The 19,729-nt window shown below is 44.4% G+C and overlaps 1 protein-coding gene across 1 annotated transcript in view; it reads right to left on the bottom strand.

The window, feature by feature from the left end:
• Positions 1 to 10,153: 10,153 nt before the first annotated feature.
• pi4kaa (phosphatidylinositol 4-kinase, catalytic, alpha a) overlaps positions 10,154 to 19,729 on the bottom strand; it is a 55,029-nt gene continuing 45,453 nt past the window's right edge. Inside the window, 8 exon segments of the mRNA XM_048235664.1 lie at positions 10,154 to 11,944; positions 12,596 to 12,679; positions 13,762 to 13,851; positions 14,637 to 14,796; positions 15,371 to 15,437; positions 15,566 to 15,688; positions 18,325 to 18,450; positions 19,281 to 19,385. Of these exon segments, the coding sequence (XP_048091621.1) occupies positions 11,893 to 11,944; positions 12,596 to 12,679; positions 13,762 to 13,851; positions 14,637 to 14,796; positions 15,371 to 15,437; positions 15,566 to 15,688; positions 18,325 to 18,450; positions 19,281 to 19,385 (807 nt within the window). The 3' untranslated portion in view covers positions 10,154 to 11,892.

Raw genomic sequence — 19,729 nt, 5'->3', positions numbered from 1 at the left:
TAGCACTTTTGGTTTGAAACCCAAGTTCCTCCAGGCTCTCCCATTTAGCCGTGGGAGAGTAATTATAAACCAATACACACATCAATCCACAGCTCATTTACACCTGGACAGTCTTGTGGGAACGTGGTACGAGAAATCATTGGAATCTTTTTAAGCTGTGTCGTTTACTCATAGTATATAGGGGTTTACTCTCAAAGAAAAAGCCAAACAAAATGGTACTTGTTTTAGATAACTTATTGTTATGCTTCTGTGAATGTTTAAACTGGAAGTTCTTTTGATATTTCCTTTGGGGATCAGTAACTGGGTTGGCTTGGGTGATGGGCTGGGTGGGGGGACTCTAGTGAATGTCGAGCTTCAGATTCTGTTGGTACTGTTGTGTTTTTACAGTTTTGTTTTTCCCTCACTGAAAAAAGGCAGGTCTATTTGAATAGTCCTGTCACATTGCTACCTCTTAATTCTTCTTAAGAACAATACATTCATTAATGGAAATATGGGGATTCCTGACATGTATAAAGGTTTGCTGAGGCTTTTGAAATATTTGTAACCTGCCCATCTCTCAACAAAGGTTTTAATGCTACATTTACAAAGTTTTAAACCTATTATAGTAGAAAATAGCTTCTTGGACGCATGTATTTAAGGTATTGTAATTTTTCTTGCCTAGCGCAATTGATGATAAAAATGTAAAGTTTATGTAAGTGAAATCCAAAGAGAAGATATTGTCATGGAGAAGTGGCTACAAACTAAACTTTCCTGTAGAAGTTCACAACCAAAGTGTTTCAATATTGGAAATCGACACTGCAGCTGATAAAATATGATCTCTCCCAAGCGCATATATATATATATAAAAAAAAATCTTTTTCCTTAGTTCTTGACAGAGTGCAACATAGTGGAAAAAATTATGTTAGTCTTTGGCATTGTACTAAAAACCAATGATCACTTGTGTTAAACTTCTGCTGATTGGTGGGCCGGTGGCTTTGCCTTTTGAAGTTTACAGTAGTCTCAACAGTGTCTTTCTGTCTCCATGTCCTTACTTCGACTTCAGGAGGACTTTTTTGTTGAAGAACTTCAGAAGGACTAATTTATTTTAGTTCAGACCAAAAATGAGGAAAAAAAAAGAAAAAAAGTTGAAACTGATTAGGACGTTTGTTAGGTTTGTGTGTTACATGTTGACCATACTTTTGGAAGATCATTGAGGAAGGAATGGATGCACTGGATTGATTTTTTTTTATTTTTTTTTTCCTCTGTCATGTTTTCTCTTAGTATCAATAGAAATTGTCTCAGGCTGAACTTTTGCCCACTTGAGAGGCATCTTACCAAGTATCACTGTTGACCAATGTTGTGTGAAAAAGGATTACATGGTTTCAGAATGTTTTAATTATCCAATAGATACTTTGTTGCAGTTCTCTGAGGTTACTGACACTAGGGTGAATGTTACGTAATCCAGATTGTCAAGGCAACACTGGTGCATGTAAACTTCTGCTGAATTCCTCGATGCCATTTCTTGCAAAAGTTTTAGACAGATTCACAAAACTCCAAAGGCCAATTCCAGTGTATTGCATTCCTTTTGTATGTTAGCCTTCTCAATGCAACTCCCGTCAGCATTCCGTTTTGGGTTGTTTTTTGTTATGGTTCTTTCTCTTAAAGTCCAATGCGAGGGGTTTTTACTGTCGATGACCGTAGGATGCAGCTATAGTCATTATGAACTGTTTACAAGCAACTTTATCCTGGAATCGTAGCCCCCTCACCCCCGCCACAGTCTGTTTATGAAGTGTTCTTTTATCTTAGATGTTACACAGCCATGGTTGGGTAACGCCGTCTGTGTTTGGGACCATCAAGGCTTTTTTTTTTTTTTTTTTTGTTTGTTTGTTTACTAGCGTCAGGAGGAAACGGGGTAGATCATCTCGCATGATGAGCCGGTGGGCTTGTTGACTGTGTCCATTAAAAGTTTATTACCAACTGTGCTGGGCCGAGGTCTGCCACAGCACACCAGTGCTGAGCCTACAGCCTGACGTTATCTTCGCTGGTGTTATCGTCATCCATACATTTTTGCAATAGTGCTCTCAGAGAAAGAATGGCAAAAAAATGATGGTTTAACTTCACCCACGTTTTTCTGTCGAGCTGGTTGCCATTAACCCACTTAACTCCTCAGCTCAGACCTTTTTTTTTTTCCCTCCCTAGTCATCCATTATTACGGAGGAGGATTCCAGGAGAAAGTTGCTGTTGATCTCTTGCATACTTGTCAGCACTTAATCAGTTTTACCATCAATGTCTATGAAGAGAAGTGTTGGGTGGCAAGATTTTCTTTTCTTGTAGGCATTCAGATTATAGCTGAGAACTATAGAAAGAGAGAGCAGGGGGGAGGGTGGGGAAGACGACAAAGTTTCAAACTGTGACAATAATATTTCTACTTCAAGACTTCAGGGATGGTTCTGCAGCTTTTAAATGTGGAACTTTCAACTACATTTGTAAGACTGTGTCTACTGTGTCAATTTCTGTATTTTAATGATGAAAAGCAAAACACTAGTTTCCTATGAAAATAGATTTTAAAGAGAGTGTCCCATTTCAAACAGCGCCTTGAAAGAAAGGTAGGGAATGTTCATTTAAAAAAAAAAAAAATACTTTAACCTCCAGAATGTTTTAGAACAAAAAATAGTAGTAAGCATAAATTGTATAAACAACAAAGATTAAAAAAAGCTCATACCCAAATTTACAGACTATTTTCTAAACCAAAGCACATTTTGAATGATTGACAGCTTGTCTGGTATAGAGATACTTGTGTATAATCTCATTGTTTACATAAACTCTTACAGTTTCAGACCTCAGGTGAGGAGAGGCCAATCGGAGAACGCTTCTGCGTAGGTCACCGTCTGAAAGGAAAAAAAGAAATTCTCAAAATGCATTAGTTCTCTTGTACAACAACAAAACCCATAGCTGTATGTCTTTAAGGGGTGTGGTTGGGCATCCTCATATGACTGCTAGAGGGATTTGACTTATGACCAACCACTCTGTGATTGCCTCTATGGACGTGATGAGGAAAAAAGCGATTGTAGCCTAGAGGCAAACAATAAGCATTTTTGAAGAACATATCTCTTAAGTGCGTAAAAATTGACTTTTATCAGAATACTCTGCTGCTTCATTTTTTTTTTTTTTTTTTATTTTTTTTTTTTTTTTTTTCCAGAGCTATGTAAATAGGCGTGGAAACCGTGAACACGAAACAAATTTACCTCAAAGTAAACCTTTTAGGATTTTACTTGCTGCATATGTTGTGGAGTGGAAAGAGTCCTCTGTCTTTCCTCTCAGTGTTTAGTCTTTTCTATTAGTATGTTGCCGTCGCTTTTTGTTCAATGAGCTGCCTGTTTGTGAAAAGAAGCTCCTACGCTCAGACTGGCCTCTCCTCAAAACCACATTGGTGCAAACACTTATTGACAGTGTTCACTTTTTTATCAAATGTCTATTATCAGTGATGAATGTATTTATTTGTTTTTTTGTTTGTTTTTTTTTTTTTTTATCCTGTTTTCACTTTGCTAAAATTCACTTTGGGTGAGATAAGGTGTTTCAGGGTCTTGATTTTACGTTTGAAAGCAAGCAGAGAGAAATTTTGAAAGATTACAAAAGCATGATGACATAGAACAGAGCCATAACTTCCCCCTTAGTTTAACCTACAAGAACCGAAGGTAGAGAAGGAATGTACAGGTCTCGTGATGTGCTCATCGGAAAGAAAGGGTGAAATTAATATCACTTAATAATCCTTATCTCACTCAAAGCATGCATGTGCTCCGAAGCGTGTTTTCCTGTAATGGACACTTGAAAGCTGTTTGTCGATTTTAAATGTGACCCCGTGTCTGTACAGTTCCATGACTTGACTCAGAATGGGGACCTTTAGAATGGTGGAACAGACTCGAGTATGTGAAACCAATAATTTGAAGCCAAGTTGGTGTTGTCATGTGTCCACGCATCAAGGCTTTATTGCTTGACTTCTCTCTTTCAGGCGGAAAAATGGCTTTTCTTTTTCATTAGCAACATGTGAAGGCCAAAGCTTTTTGTAAAAATGAACATTTTACCTCATGCAGAGTGCCCAGCTCTAGCCGCTTTTAGTTTACCCATGCCGGTCACCCACATCTTAATGTTTTATAGAGGTATATTTTGAGCTTGATGAACTGCACTTTCAATGCCTTTACGTGTTTCTTATTTCATCACTTTATCACCTCACTTTGTCCTTCCAAAGCTTTAAACCAAGTGCGCAAAAAAATGGAAGGTGCTTGGCCACGAAGTGAAATTCTCTTTTGCTGTTGCTGCTGCTAGAACAGTGTTCATCATTGCTCATTTGTTTTCACTCTCAAACAGTCACTAGAGCCACTCATTTTCATCTCTCATAGGACATCCTCTTCAGTACGCCATGTAGGACAAACTGCTGTAGAGCTACCAAACCAAAGTCTCTTGTATGTGGGCCAGGTCGGGTTTGTTCCATTCGTCATGTGTTTCAGGCCGTGGCATCACCCAACAGGGGCAACCACGCCACCATGTTCAACCCTCAGTCCACCGTTGGGCCATCACACACTCTCCACCATTGCTGACTGCTGCAGATTCTTTTTATTTTTATTTCTTTCATTGCTAATGGAGCACCTCTGTAGCAGCTGGTGCTGGAAATGTTTGCTTATAGATGCATCCCCTTTGGCTTCTAAAACATGTGAGGCTTCTCCCTTTCATAATATACCTTTGTGGGTTTATATATATATATATATATATATTTTTTTTTGGTCTTTCATAAGAGCCTTGAGCATAGTACTCTGACAACACCACGGTTTCACGTTTCAATTCCTCGGAGAGCTTGTATTCAGGTCAGAGCTACATGGGAAGCATGCAGCTCAAATGTTTGTGTTATGTGAACACAATACAATGTACAGAGGTGAAGTCATCTTGGCATCCACAGTCTTACAGTCTTAATGTACAGCTATGAGAAGTCATTTTAGATTCTTTTCATTAAAAATCTTGATCAAGAAAGCAAAATGTCATGGTTTTTTTTTGTCATTGACTTTGTACATGATTTGGTTCATATGCATTCCATGTACATGTTTTAAAACTGTGGGTTTCATTTTTTGTGTGGCAGGATGGGTGTAGAAAGTGTGAGAGTGAAAGTGTGGTGGAGGGTTGGATGGATTGGCAGATGTAGCCTATGCTGTGAGGTGGGGGGTGTTGACTGAAACAGTTGGTTGGAGAGGGCACTGATGTCTACTCGAGTGTGTGTGTGTGTGTGTGTGTGTGGGGGGGGGGGGGTGGTTGAATGGTGGCAGCAGTGTTTTTTAGCGGTAAGATGTAGAGTGGTAATGGTGGAAGTGGGGGTGGGGTGGGCAACAGAAGGAGAGGGTCAGCAGTGATTGATGGTCCGGGTGGGGGCATCTCTTAACCCCACCCCTTGTTTCGGGCCGTGCCACTCAGCCTACGCCTGCCATCTGTGAACCCCCTCCGCTGCTCGGCCAATCCCAACAGGCCTGGTCGTGCTCCCCGGCCGCTCCTCGCACTCTCACTCACTATTCCGTGTCCCTCAGGCACACACACAAACACACCCGCACTCGTTGGCCCTGCCTATTGTCTCTGGCCAGCCTGCCCGTGTGTGTGTGTGTGTGTGTGTGTCAGGGGGCTGAGGCCCTCTCCACCCTGCCCCCGAGGGAATAGAGGGGTTGGCATTTTTACGGCCCCTTGTGTGGCTGATTTCTACGGGTCCTATCTGGCCCCGCCTCAAGTGGTGTCACATGCCAAATGACCCTGAATGGGGTCACATCCAGGCAACAATGAGCTGTATGTTGATGCTGCTGGCCAACCCCCACCCCCCCCACCCACCCACCTAGGCCTCCTTGCCCCCCAAGTCTGCTAAGGATAGATTAACTATAGTCACATCTGCGAGGAGCGAGAATCACATGCAGATTTTGCTGGAGGTCCCCCCTCCCCATCTGCATGAATGAATGGTCATTCACTAGGCTAATGTGCCTGATTTCAGCATCTGCAGCTACATGCAAATTGATCCTCCAGATATTAGACATGTGTCCTGTCCCCCCTTTGCTTTTTTTTTTTTTGCAGGCCAAGTAGTTGTAGAAAAAGGTCTCGGCTGTTATCAAATAGCAAACGATCAAATTAGTCATTTTCACTAATGGCAAAAAAAGTATGTGTTAAGTGTATGGATAATCTTGTGCAATTGTATAAGCATAGTAGTGATTTTTTGCTCATTCAACCCCTCAGAATTTCTCCTGGCCTTTTTATTTTTTGTGCGAAAACAAAAGTCTTTAGAGGTGGCATTGGACAGTAAGAGGGCAGGTGTCTGCTTAATGCTGTATCAGCGCAGCTGCTGCCATTACAGCTCTGGATTAATGCAGACACAGAAAGAGAGAGGGGGAGAAAAAGAGAATACAGGCGTATAAACCTGTCCCCCCCGTACACCAGAATTCTCCCTTTTCTCCCTCCCTTACCCCCAAACCCCCTCTCCTCCGCTGAGCTGAATGTAGGGGCACCGGGCGCCTTTGCCACACTGATGGAGTGAAGGGGAGGAGGGAGGGGGGCGGAATGAAAGGGCACTACAGGTGGTGGGCACTGGCCGGTCGGCGGGCGCTTTAGCGTGGCGTCCTGATCCTTTCAGCCAAGGGGGGAACAGTAGAGCAGCAGCCACTCTGAGAGAAGGGTCCTGCTGGCCCCCAGAATGCACCGGTCCTTTATGCGCACTGTGCCATGGCTCCCCACAAAACAGGCTTTGGGACGCAGGCATAATGGAGAGAGGCATTCTCTGGGTGCTGCAGGGAGAGCCCCACAAAAGGCTGAAGGAGGCAGGAGCCGGGAGGGGGGGAGGGGGGGGGGGGGGGCAGATTTAAAGTGAAATTCTGACATCTGAGCCTTTTTTCTCCTTCAGTTTTTCATTTTCTATTCAAGAAAATGCAAATGTTGGGTACAAGCAGAGAACAGACTGCTGCAAGGGTATTGGAAGGAATTATTGCAGGTACATTTGTGTTTTAGTAGGGAAAAATGACATGCACACTGATGTGTGAATTTAAAATGAACGCAAGACTGAAACCATTTCTAACACCATAAAATGTAGATAATGTACCACACGCACACTGGTGTACACCAATTCTTAACCAAAAGCCTTACCATTCACAAACATAAAGCATCATCTCTCAGGTTCTTTGGTGTTTTTTCTTCATGGTAGGGCACCTTCTAATATGCTGTAAATGGAAGTGGCTCCTTTAGTGGTAATACCAACCGTGCTTTGGTAGAACTCTTAATCGGTAGCCATCAGCTCGGTATGATTAACATTAATGGCCCGCGCCTCCCTGTGCTCTCTCAGCACTCACATGTATGGAGATTTAGAGCTGAGACCCTCAACGGCCGGGCCCACACTCGCTCTCTCACACACACACACACAGACCTGCTGCATCCAAATTCAGTGGTGGCTTTGGACTCATTCATCACTGTCAGATTTCATTAGGTGTGTGTGTGAGGGAGAAAGTGTTTGTACGTATGTGTTTGAGAGAGGGTGGGGGTGAGGGGGGAAGAGAGAGAATAAAGTGAAGTGGTTTGCAATGAAAATTCACATCACCCTTTTCGTTGCATTTTCCTGTTGTGGTGCAAGTCATGGAAAAACCGCAGGAGGTGAGGAGAAGTGAGGCTCAGGTAGTAGTATGTTGGTGTCATGCATTTGTAACCTACAGTACGTGTAAAAGCAGGGTTGATCAGCTCTCTGCATTTACCAGTAAAACCAGTGTTACGGCATCTTCTCGACTCAACTCGTCTGAACTGGTCAATTCAGTCAAGAATGTTTCTTCTCTCTTTCATGCTATCTGGATTTCCATACCTTCATGTGCAGACATGCCAGTTTAGCAATCCAAGGGCTAAATATCAATACTGATACTGTTAGGTGCCCAGTGTGTGTAAACCAGTGGAAAACACATTGGTCCTGCTGAGGTGATTGTGTTAAAATCACCATACACACGTTTGAGCTTCTCTTCACATGACACACATGGGACTTAATTCCAGTAGATATTTTTTTCCCTTTCACCATTCTAGGAATCGTCTCTGCCTGTCGTCTGGCTTTTAAAAAGAGCCTTTGTGACAGCCAACCTAAGTGATGGATGCCCTGGCTTCCCCTAATTAAGGTGCTTTTGAGTCTAATCTGGTTTGTGGGGCTGAGAGCATCATGTGCGTTTCCCCCCATGAAGCATGTCGTGGGTAGGGGTAATCTCGTGTGGAAATCTACCCACCGCGTGGACAGAGGGGACAGGCTTGTGGTAGCCGGTGCCCTGCTCCATTCATGCCTGCCTCTGCCCTCTTTTTTCGCGTGTTTGTCCGGTTTGTTTGTGAGGCCAACAGCTTTAAGTGCGCCCGTTGTCGTGGCGACGACGAGAAATGTTTTAAAGCTCATAATCTTTAAGCTCATTATGATACAGGGTAACACTTTTGTTCTGCCGCTGCCTTAGGTTCGCACCTTCGAATATGATCTAATGGCAGAAGACGTGCGTGTGCCCGGGATTCAGGTAATGCTTAAGGCAGGCGCGCGCGGACCAGACGTCGTCTCATGACAAGAGTGCTGAGCAGGGCGAGTGTAATGGGGCACAATTTTAAAAATAACTTTCATATCCTCTTATGTGAGAGGATGACGGGCACGTATTAGTAGGCTTGTCTCCTGTGGCAGCTGACCACCCAGACCTATGGCGCAGCCCCCTCCCACCAACAGGAGAAAAAGCCCTTAGCCTATGCAGATCTACAGTGGGAGATGGGGGGAGGGAGCAGCCTATATATACCTTTCAATACTGTGCAATTGCCAAAGAATACATAAAAAAAGGACAATCAAATCAATACATAATAGTCTTCATATAGCCTAAGACCTATGGTTGGTCTCTTTTAACCTGCATGTTGCACAAAACTGGAATAGTTTTCTGAGAGGGGAGAGGATTATGGGCAACACCTTTTATTCATTCTCCACCTCTCCTACTCCAGTCCCCCTCCTCCCCTCCAATCCTCTCTCTAGTTTGCCCATCTCCCCATGGAGGGGCTGTGGGGAAAGGTTTCCATAGCAACCCAGCATTCTCACTAATGTATGGATGGTGGTGGAATTCCAGTAGTCAGTAAGAGAGTGGGCAGCAGAATGGAGGCATGGAAAGGTGGGGGCTACAGTGAGAGAGAGAGTAGGTAGACACAGAGAGGGGGGAAGTAGGCGCGGGATGGGGTGTGTGTGTGTGTCTTTTGCTCAGGCTCTGGAGCTTGTGATCTTCGCACCTCTTCTTTTGAACCTGCAGTAGGCTACGTGTGTGGGGTGGAGATGAGTCTCTTGGAGAAAACGGGAGGCCTATATATATATATATATATATATATATATGTGTGTGTGTGTGTGTGTGCATGTGTAGTGGCGTTTCTGTATGTTCCAGGTATAGGCTGTGCTGTAAAGCTCTGAGGCTCAGAGTAGGGATGAGGGATGGGGTGAGGGTGGAGGGGAGGGGGAGCAGGATGGACGGCCAGTCGTTGAGAGGTGCCTTAATGAGTCCAGGGCTGGTTAACGTGGCTGATCCAGGCTGGAGATAGTGCCCATGTGACCTCCCACTTATGGATCCGCTCAGCAATTCTGCGCCTCCTGCTATATCATCCTCATTAAATATTAATGGCCGCAGGACTCAAAGTATCCAAATACGCGCCTACCCAAGGCAAATCCTGGACTTGTAAGATGAACCACAAGAAACACGACTCCAACAGCACTGCAGATTTCATGCAAGGTTAAAATGACCCATCATGCTATCGTAATACCACAGATTTACAGAGAATACTCAATGTTATGCATTACCTACCAGTTCAGTTTAGTTTGACTTAACATATCTCTAAGTTGAGATCTAAGTCTCTAAGTTACTTGTTAGAACAGCAGCACCTGCATTGCCACTCATTTATTGATGAAAGACAGACTTTAGAAAGACAAGTTAATACCAACAATTGAGTTGTTTTATTGCTATTAGTTGTGATTTAGTTAGGCAAATTGGAGGTGGCCTAACATCGCATGGTAGCTTTATTACAGTTCCTACATAGTGGCTGACTGACATAATTGCAGATAGATATAGACCAGACCTAAAGCACTGTAAGATTCTTTGAGGAGGAGTTAAAAATAAAAGCACAGACAAGACAGCTGTTTCCATATACTGTCGTTTATATTTAGAATTTGATCAAACATGTACATTTCAAATGATCTTATTTCAACTGGAGCTGGGACGTTATGTCATACGTTCAACCACTCACTCATTCACACACACACACACACACATCCATACACAAACAGACACACATGACCCATGATTACCAATGAACAAAGTTCACATAATAAAGCCCCTGAATCCCACATGACCTGCTGGCAGAGGATGTGTGTGTGGTGTGGTGTGGTGTGGACGGGGGAGGGGTGGGTCTCGGTCCACATCTCGAGCTCTGCCAGAGGCCAGTCATACAGGAGTGTCAGTCTCCTCCCTACCCCCACCTAACCGGGCCCCTTCCCCTCCCCTCTCCTCTCCTCTCCTGCCCCCTCTGCTTTATGGCTGCGGTCAGCACACTACCAGGGCCAAAGGCCGGCAGAAGGCCGGAAAGCAGCGTGCGTGTGTGTGGGGGGTGTGGGGGATCGGCACCCTTCTGGTGTCCACTGCTGGACGGCCGTACAGATAAAAGGACGGAGTGAGTGGGAGGGGTCAACAAAACGGCTATGACTCCTCCATGTAAAAGGTGAAATGTGAAAAATAATATCTATATATATATTTATATGTCTATAGTATGAAATATCACATTTACTAACTCAAATAAGACTCAATCTCAATACAGCCTCAGCAAATTTTCAGAAATTTTTAACAGTAACCAACATTTTCTCTCTTATGTCCTCTTCTTGCTTCCTCTGGTTAAAACCACATTAAAACCTATTTATATACAGAACCAGGGAGTGGGATGGGTCCTACTCTAAGACTTAATCCCAAATACATGACCTTAGTTGATAGTCTACAAGTAAACATCCATTTCCCCAGAATTATAATACATCTAAAAGTAATACAGCTGTCAGTTAAGGGCTATCTCCTGACACATGGTGTGGATATGACAAAGTCTCTGCACTCACAAGGTAAAACACAAGAACCTCTCTAAAACTGTTCAGTCAAACACACGATGGTGATTAAGACGTGCACAGGTTGCATAACGGCCCCAGGGCCTGCAGGGCAAATAGGTTGGTACAGTCGGTGGTATAGCTTATTGGGCTATGCTAGCTGACCAAACCCTGAGGGTCTTCACTGACCGGCCGTGCTCGGAGAGACAGATGGTCGAAGCCTAAGGGGTGAGGGTATTGGTCTTGGTTTTGCAGCACATCGTTCATCTCTCACCAGTGATTGGTGGACGGGCCAGACTATCTGTCCTCTCCAGTACATACGGTCAGTGACAACCAATCCTGAAGGTTCAAGTTAAAGGTCAAGACTGCTTCACACACACACTGAATGGAATGTTCCAAATATGGACGTGCACCACATTAACTACAGGGTTAAAAGAGAGCCACAAAATCAAAAGTCAACACCATTTAGATGTACAGTACATGCTGATTACAGTAGCCCAGAGCTGAAATGATTCAAAATGGTGATGCTAAGTACAGTAGCCGAGAGTTCAAACTGACTATCGATGATTGACTACGTTCATGAACACAGCAATGGATTGACTGGCAAAGTCAGGGGTCTGTGAAATATCTAAAGGTTTGTAAAGTGCATTTTTTGTGTCATTGCTTGTAGACCCCTGATTTCACACACACACACACACACACACACACGCACGCGACACACGCACACACGCGCGTGTAGAGAGAGAGAGACTTGGAGACGTGTAGATAAAGATGACAGTCCTCCTGGCTGACGCTCAGTAGGGGATCTGGTTTTGGTAGTACTGAAGCATGTCGTAGGTTTTGCTCCTGCAAGAAGGAAAGTGTAAACATTAGGTTATTTTTTTAGGTCTTACACTTAGAATTACACATTGCAACAGCACCTTGATGAACATTTCATCTGCAGGGTATGTAATGTAGAGGGTCCAAAAAAGGCTCATAGATTTCCACAAGGATGGATTGAATAAGCCAGTCAGGATACTTGGCCTTTTTTTCCAATTAAAGACTTCTATAGTTTTAAAGATAAGTATGTGCTTGTTTTGGGATTGTGATTATTTGTTTTGTTTTTTTGGGCTTTTTTGCCTTTATCTGGACAGGACAGTGAAGAGTGACAGGAAGTAAGTGGGAGAGAGAGAGGTGAGATGGGGTGGGAATCGGGAAATGACCGCAGGTCGGATCCGAAACTGGGTCCCTGTGGGCACTCGGACCCGTACATGGCATGGGCATTGTAGCCTGCTGCGCCACAGCACCTCCATGTTTGGGCTTTTTACATTTTTTTACTATGAGCAAAACCTTTAAACTGTTTCCAAGACTTTCACACAAATGTCCATAGTTTTTCAGGCATGGCAAAGAGTAAGTCACAATCCCGCCCTGCATTCCATCCCATCCGAGTTGTGTGATAGTGAGGGGACCGCGTGGCCCAGACATCCTAGACATCGCCCAGGCATCGCCCAGTCCTACCTGCTACTGAGGAAGCAGCTCTGGATGACTTTGATCATGAAGGCCGCAGCTTCTTTCTCACTCATGGCTGGGTTGAACCGCTGCCTGCAGGGACACAAACACAAATTGTCCTCCTTAACTCCTCGGAGTTCACGATGAAGATATATTCACAAGGACTCAAATTCACACACACACACACACACACACCCTTGAAGACCGTTCAGAGATGGGTACATTATATAACTAAGTAAAAGACTATAAAGTATAAAAGACCTCTAGCAAACAAGCGGCCATCAGCAGACATGAGAATGGGCGTGGGTGCCTTGTGTGGGGAGTGGGCTGTGAAGGTGTCATGTTAAGCGAAGTGAGCCGATCAGGGTGTGAGGTGAACCTGAGGCGGGAGGCGGCGGCAGGAAGGCCAGGTGAGTGGGCCAGGTGAGCGGAACGGTAACGTGATCCACAAATGAGGTCCGGACAGCGGCCCCATTATTTACATTTCAGATTTGCTCGTTGACTACATGCCTTTATCCAGTGGCACTCCCAGGAATAAGGAGGCTTGACATCTTAACGGTGTGGCTGGGCTCTGGAGTATCAAAACAATGACCAGGCCACTAGGCAGATAAAGACAGCTCAGTGACAACGGATATGAGACTAGCTATTTTTTAGTCGGTTTGGATGAAAGTGTCTGCTAAGTAAATTACATTACATTACATTACATTTTGGCTGACGCATTTTTAACCAAAGCGACTAACAACATGGTAACAATGAAGTTTTAAAGTAATTCTCTCAACAATTTTAGGACAATTTAAAAAACGGTACAGTACAGTAAGTACAGTACAGTAAGAGTGCTGTTTTTAAACAGTTGAGTGTCAGTTCAAGACGGCTGGTAAGTGCTAGGATCAGCAACATGTAAATGTAGCTAACTAACTAACTAACTAACTAAATAAATAACCATCACATGTGATGTTCCTCCATCCTTTCTGTGTTGGGGTGCTGCCCCAGATATGAAGAGGGCCTCAGGTGGGATGTGTTGTTGGACAACAGGGTGGTGTGGGGTCGGGTGGGGGTGTGTGGGTGATGGTCTGCGAGCATGACGGGACATGCCCGGCGCTGCGACATGACGTGAGCAGTGGCGGCGAGGTATGCGAGTTATGAGGGTGACCGTCTGGACGGGCTCCAGTACTCACTTGAGGAGCTTGATGGTCTGTCCCCTGAAGCACGGCAGCCCTGTGTCCAGCATTAGAGTGACCAGGGACACCACAGCATCCATGTAGGGCCTGAGAGAGAGACAGAGAAAGAGAGAAAGAGAGAGAGAGAGAGAGAGAGAGAGAGAGAGAGAGAGAGAGAAAGAGAGAAAAGTGAGGAGGGAGAGAGAGAGGGGAGAGAGCAAAGTGGGAGAAAGAGGAGAGAGAGATTGAGAGAGAGAGAGAGAACAGAGAGAGAGAGAGAGAGAGATTGAGAGAATATAATATACACATCTTACAACGTATAAAGATATCAGTGATCTCATTCACCACATGAAAAGAATTTCCCGATTTCTGGGGGAGTGGAGAAAGAAAAAGGAGGAGAGGGAAAAAGGAGGAGAGGGAAAAAGGAGGAGAGGGAAAAGGGAGGAGAGGGAAAAAGGAGGAGAGGGAAAAGGGGGAAAGGGAAAAAAAAGAATAAAGAAAAGAGTAAGAGAGGGAGGAACAGATGGGAGGAAAGGGACAAAATGGGGGGAAAGAGAAGAAGGAAAGGATGAAAAGCAGAAAGAGGGGAGAGGGAGAAGTTAAGATGAGAAGAGTAGAGGAGCGAGATGAGAGAAGAGGGCTGAGGCCAAGAATCAAACTTTCATGATAGGTGGCCAGGTGTGGTCAGGCAGCCCTGCTTTGTCCACTCCCAACCCATCCTGCCCCCCTCCAACTCTAAATTATTGAGCCGCTCTCTGCCCACTGGCGTTAATTACACCCACACAATGAGAGGGGCTTCGGAACCCGCAACCAGAGGCCCCTTAGCGGCCCTCGCCCCTGCAACCCCAATCTCCCAGGATGCACTGAAATATTTACGCCGTCAGGCGTCTCACCTGACAGCCAGGTATCCTCGCACGCACATCTCCATGAACCACTTGAAGGGGGTGGCCTCCATCTTGCCACCCATGATCATCACCATCTCGTCTGTCAGCTTGATGTCGGGTTCCCAGCCAAGGTTGCCACCGGGGGAGCTCTCAAACATGAAGCCAAAGTCTACACACACACACACACACACACACACACACACACACACACACACACACACACACACAACACACACAACACACACAACAACACATACACATACAAATATATGTGAGGTGGCATGTGTGCTGCTGACTGAGTGGATGCAGAGATCCTGTTGGTCCAGGCTATTGCTTTTGTGTATGGTGAGAGCATGGGAACATAACAAGTAGATTTGGTTTGGAGGGGAAGGTGTTGGGTTGTGACCAAGATGTCCCAATTGTGACTAAAACTATGCCTGTGTGGTGCACTGACTGATGTGGATGAGGTGTCCCTTGCTAAATCTATGCCTGTGTGGTGCACTGACTGATGTGGATGAGGTGTCCCTTGCTAAATCTATGCCTGTGTGATGTGGATGATGAGGTGTCCCTGCTAAACTATGCCTGTGGTGCACTGACCGATGTGGATGAGGTGGCCCTTGCTAAATCATGTGGTGTTGACCGTGTGGATGAGGTGTCCCTTGCTAAATCTATGGCTGTGTGGTGCACTGACCGATGTGGATGAGGTGTCCCTTGCTAAAACTATGCCTGTGTGGTGCACTGACCGATGTGGATGAGGTGTCCCTTGCTAAATCTATGGCTGTGTGGTGCACTGATGGACAGGTGCCCTTGCTAAACTATGCCTGTGTGGTGCACTGACCGATGTGGGATGAGGTGTCCCCTTGCAAAACTATGCCTCAGAAAATGACCGATGTGGGATGAGGTGTCCTCATAAAAACTATGCTGTGTGGTGCACTGACCGGGATGTGGATGAGGTGTCCCTTTGCTGTCCAGCATGATGTTGCTAAAAAGGTCGGGCCCTTGATCTGGAAGCAGGAAAAAAGACTGTAGGCAGCCATGCTGCGGATGAAGTTATAACGGGCCTGAGAACGAGGGAGAGAGAGAGAGAGAGAGAGGAGAGAGAGAGAGAGAGAGAGAGGAGAGAGAGATATATATAGAGAGGAGATAGGGAGAGAGGGAATAGAGAGACAAGGAGAGAGAGAGAGAAATATATATAAGGGATATATAGGGAGAGGGGAGGAGAAAGAGAGAGAGAGACAGGAGGAGAGATAAAGGATGTAGAGAGAGGAGAGAGAAAGGGGAGAGAGAGAGGAGGAGAAATGAAAGGGAGATTTCTAAGAAGGGGATTATAAAGAGAAAAGAAAGAGTTAGAGATTAGATTAGCCAAGCTGTTTTATACATCCTACAAAGTTATCAATCCCCACCTAAAAAGAATATCCCAATTTGTGATCATGCATTTCTCAAATGGAGTTTCCTGGGAGGACTCCTTAATGGGTGAGGGGATTGGGCAATAATGCTCATTGCTGGATTAAGTATTAAAAGGCACTATTAATTTGGTGTGGCTGTATTTAAAAACAAGAGGAAACACAGTCTCTAATCTGGCATCAGCATGACCCGGCTGCACTAGATTTTCAAAAGCCTTCATCAGCAAAACTGATATATGACAGGACTGTAAGTATCTTAATAAAATATGAACCAATTACTGCACTGAGTTTGTATTTATGTGCAGTCTGTAGTATGGAGATTATGTGTAGACCTCTCTTACTTTTGCTATTACGTTGGAGTAACTGGTATGGATTTAATGTATAGTTATGGTATAGACTTGATGTGTGTAGGCTTCATAATGGGTAATTTAATGTATAGTGGTCACTCAGTATAGATGTAATGACAAATGTGAGATGTACAGCGGTCAGTCTAGATGTGATGACAAACAGTGGGTTACCTTCTGGAAAGGCCAGTGTAGACTGCCCCTCATACTGATTTCGAAATAATCATACATACCAAAGAATCCTGCCTGTCGCCCAGCTGGTCACGTGACTTGTGTCAGGGATACACTCAATGACCCCACACTATGAAGGACACACACAAACACACACAGACATATGATATAGTACAGGGTACTCAATAGGGCCGCGATCCGGACCAAACAGCATTCATCACAATGCTTAACCGCTATGCTGATTCACTTAACCGCACCAACCAACCAACCTACACTAAATTTTTTCAGCCAATGATTGTATGATTCCATGCTGTTTTTTTTCCCTTCTTAGTCCTATTCATCTTTCTGTTAGGAGGTGGGAGAGTTAGGTCTAATCACAGCAGCTGTAACAGCAATGTCAGGTTGGATGCCAATGGATGTAGATGTGCAGAATTGAATGCTCAATTCTCATGACTGTTTGAGCTGTACAGGCGTAGGCATTCAAACTGAATGATTGACATTATTCCTTCTGAAAGTGTGAAAATGGTTTGCTCAAACTGGCCGACAGCAAGAAAAAAAAAAAAAAAAAAAAAAAACGCTGATTGTGAAAACCCAGCCCTGAGGGACAGGCGGTAAAAAATAGGCCTGGCTGGCAGCATTAGAGATGTCAATCTCCATGAGATTCAAGACCGAGCATAACACGTTATTTTTCATTAAATAGACCAATTTCACAGTGTCCAGGTGTCCGGCCTCATTGATGTTAATGATACCTTAATTGGCAGGGTAAAAACATCTTCCTGTTCCTGTCTTTCCTTGAACTTTTCTTTTGTTTATCCTGGGACAGTGCTCTTTTTGCTGTCTATGGGACAGTGCTCTTTGTCTGTGTCTTGTGGACAGTGTCTGTGTCTGTGTCTGTGTCTGTCTGTGTCTGTGTCTGTGTCTGTGTCTGTGTCTGTGTCTGTGTCTGTGTCTGTGTCTGTGTCTAAGGTGGGACAGGCAAAAGAGAGAGAGAGAGAGAGAGAGAGAGAAAAGAGAGAGAGAGAGAGAAAGAGAGAGAGAGAGAGGGAGAGGGAGAGAGAGGGAGAGAGAGAGAGACAGGAGAGAGAGAGAAAGGAAGGAGAGAAAAGGAGAGAGAGAAGGGGAGGGAGAGAGAGAAGAGGAGGGAGAGAGAGAAAGGGAGAGAGAGAAGGGGAGAGAAAGAGAAAAAGAAAGAGAAAGAGAGAGAGAGATAGAGATTGGAAATAAAGCTGTTTTTTACATCCACAAAAAAAAAAAGTTATCAATCCCCACCTAAAAAGAATATCCCAATTTGTGATCATGCATTTTCAAAAATGGAGCTCCTGGGAGGACCCTTAATGGGTGAGGGGATTGGGCAATAATGCTCATTGCTGATTAAGTATTAAAGGCATATTAATTTGGGTGGCTGTATTTAAAAACAAGAGGAAACACAGTCTCTAATCTGGCATCAGCATGACCCGGCTGCACTAGATTTTCAAAAGCCTTCATCAGCAAAACTGATATATGACAGGACTGTAAGTATCTTAAATAAAATATGAACCAATTACTGCACTGAGTTTGTATTTATGTGCAGTCTGTAGTATGGAGATTATGTGTAGACCTCTCTTACTTTTGCTATTACGTTGGAGTAACTGGTATGGATTTAATGTATAGTTATGGTATAGACTTGATGTGTAGGCTTCATAATGGTGTTAATGTATAGTGGTCACTCAGTATAGATGTAATGACAAATGTGAGATGTACAGCGGTCAGTCTAGATGTGATGACAAACAGTGCGGTTACCTTCTGGAAGGCCAGTGTAGACTCGTCCCCATACTGATTTCTGAAATAATCATACATGCCAAAGTCCGTCTGTCGGCCCAGCTGGTCACGTGACTTGCAGTCAGGGATGCACTCAATGACCCCACACTATGAAGGACACACACAAACACACACAGACATATGATATAGTACAGGGGTACTCAATAGGCCGCATCCGGACCCAAACAACATTCAATACGAACCGCTATGCTGATTCACTTAACCGACCAACCAACCAACCTACACTAAATTTTCCGCCAACGATTGTATGATTCCATGCTGTTTTTTTTCCTTCTTAGTTCTATTCATCTTCTGTTAGGAGGTGGAGAGTTAGGTCTAATCACAGCAGCTGTAACAGCAATGTCAAGGTTGGATGCCAATGGATGTAGATGTGCAAGGTGAATGCTCAATTCTCATGACTGTTTGCGAGCTGTACAGGCGTAGGCATTCAAACTGAATGATTGACATTATTCCTTCTGAAAGTGTGAAAATGGCTTGCTCAAAACTGGCCGACAGCAAGAAAAAAAAAATAAAACGCTGATTGTGAAAACCCAGCCTGAGGGGACAGTAAAATAGGCCTGGCTGGCAGCATTAGAAGTGTCAATCTCCATGAGATTCAAGACCGAGCATAACACGTTATTTTTCATTAAATAGACCAATTTCACAGTGTCCAGGTGTCCGGCCTCATTGATGTTAATGATACCTTAATTGGCAGGGTAAAACATCTTCCTGTTCCTGTCTTTCCTGTGAACTTTTCTTTTGCTGTCTATGGGACAGTGCTCTTTTGCTGTCTATGGGACAGTGCTCTTTTGCTGTCTATGGGACAGTGCTCTTCCACTGTGTCTGTGTCTGTGTCTGTGTCTGTGTCTGTGTCTGTGTCTGTGTCTGTGTCTGTGTCTGTGTCTAAGGTGGGACAGGCAAAGCGGAGCAGCACCCACCCCTGGGGCCGTGGCTACCACTCGGTATGGAAACACAAACAGATCCAGTCCGACCAGCTGGAAGATGTTCTTGAACAGGCCAATGATCTGCAGCGCCAGCATGTCCTATGGAGACACAGCACGAGAGAGAGGGAGAGAGGGAGAGAGGGAGAGAGAGAGAGAGAGAGAGAGAGAGAGAGAAAGGGAATGGGAGATCAGAAAGAGAGGTTCAAACTTCGTCATTTTCCCTTTTGATTAGGCTTTGATCTTAAACAGTGTTTTAACGACAGATTGCACCATTTACAGCGACAATAGAGAATATTGATCTGAACTAGATTGAGTCAGAAAGAGATAGATGGAAGAATAGAAAAAAGAGAGGACCATGGAGAGAAGAGAGAAGAATGAAAGAGAAGGAAACAGATTTTGATGAGTTGATGAGTTCATAGTTTCTCTGAATGAGGTGACCGTGT

The sequence above is a fragment of the Alosa alosa genome, chromosome 23 (genome assembly GCF_017589495.1).
Source record: "Alosa alosa isolate M-15738 ecotype Scorff River chromosome 23, AALO_Geno_1.1, whole genome shotgun sequence".
NCBI classification, from domain to species: domain Eukaryota; kingdom Metazoa; phylum Chordata; class Actinopteri; order Clupeiformes; family Clupeidae; genus Alosa; species Alosa alosa.
This window is presented reverse-complemented; position numbering and strand designations above follow the sequence as displayed.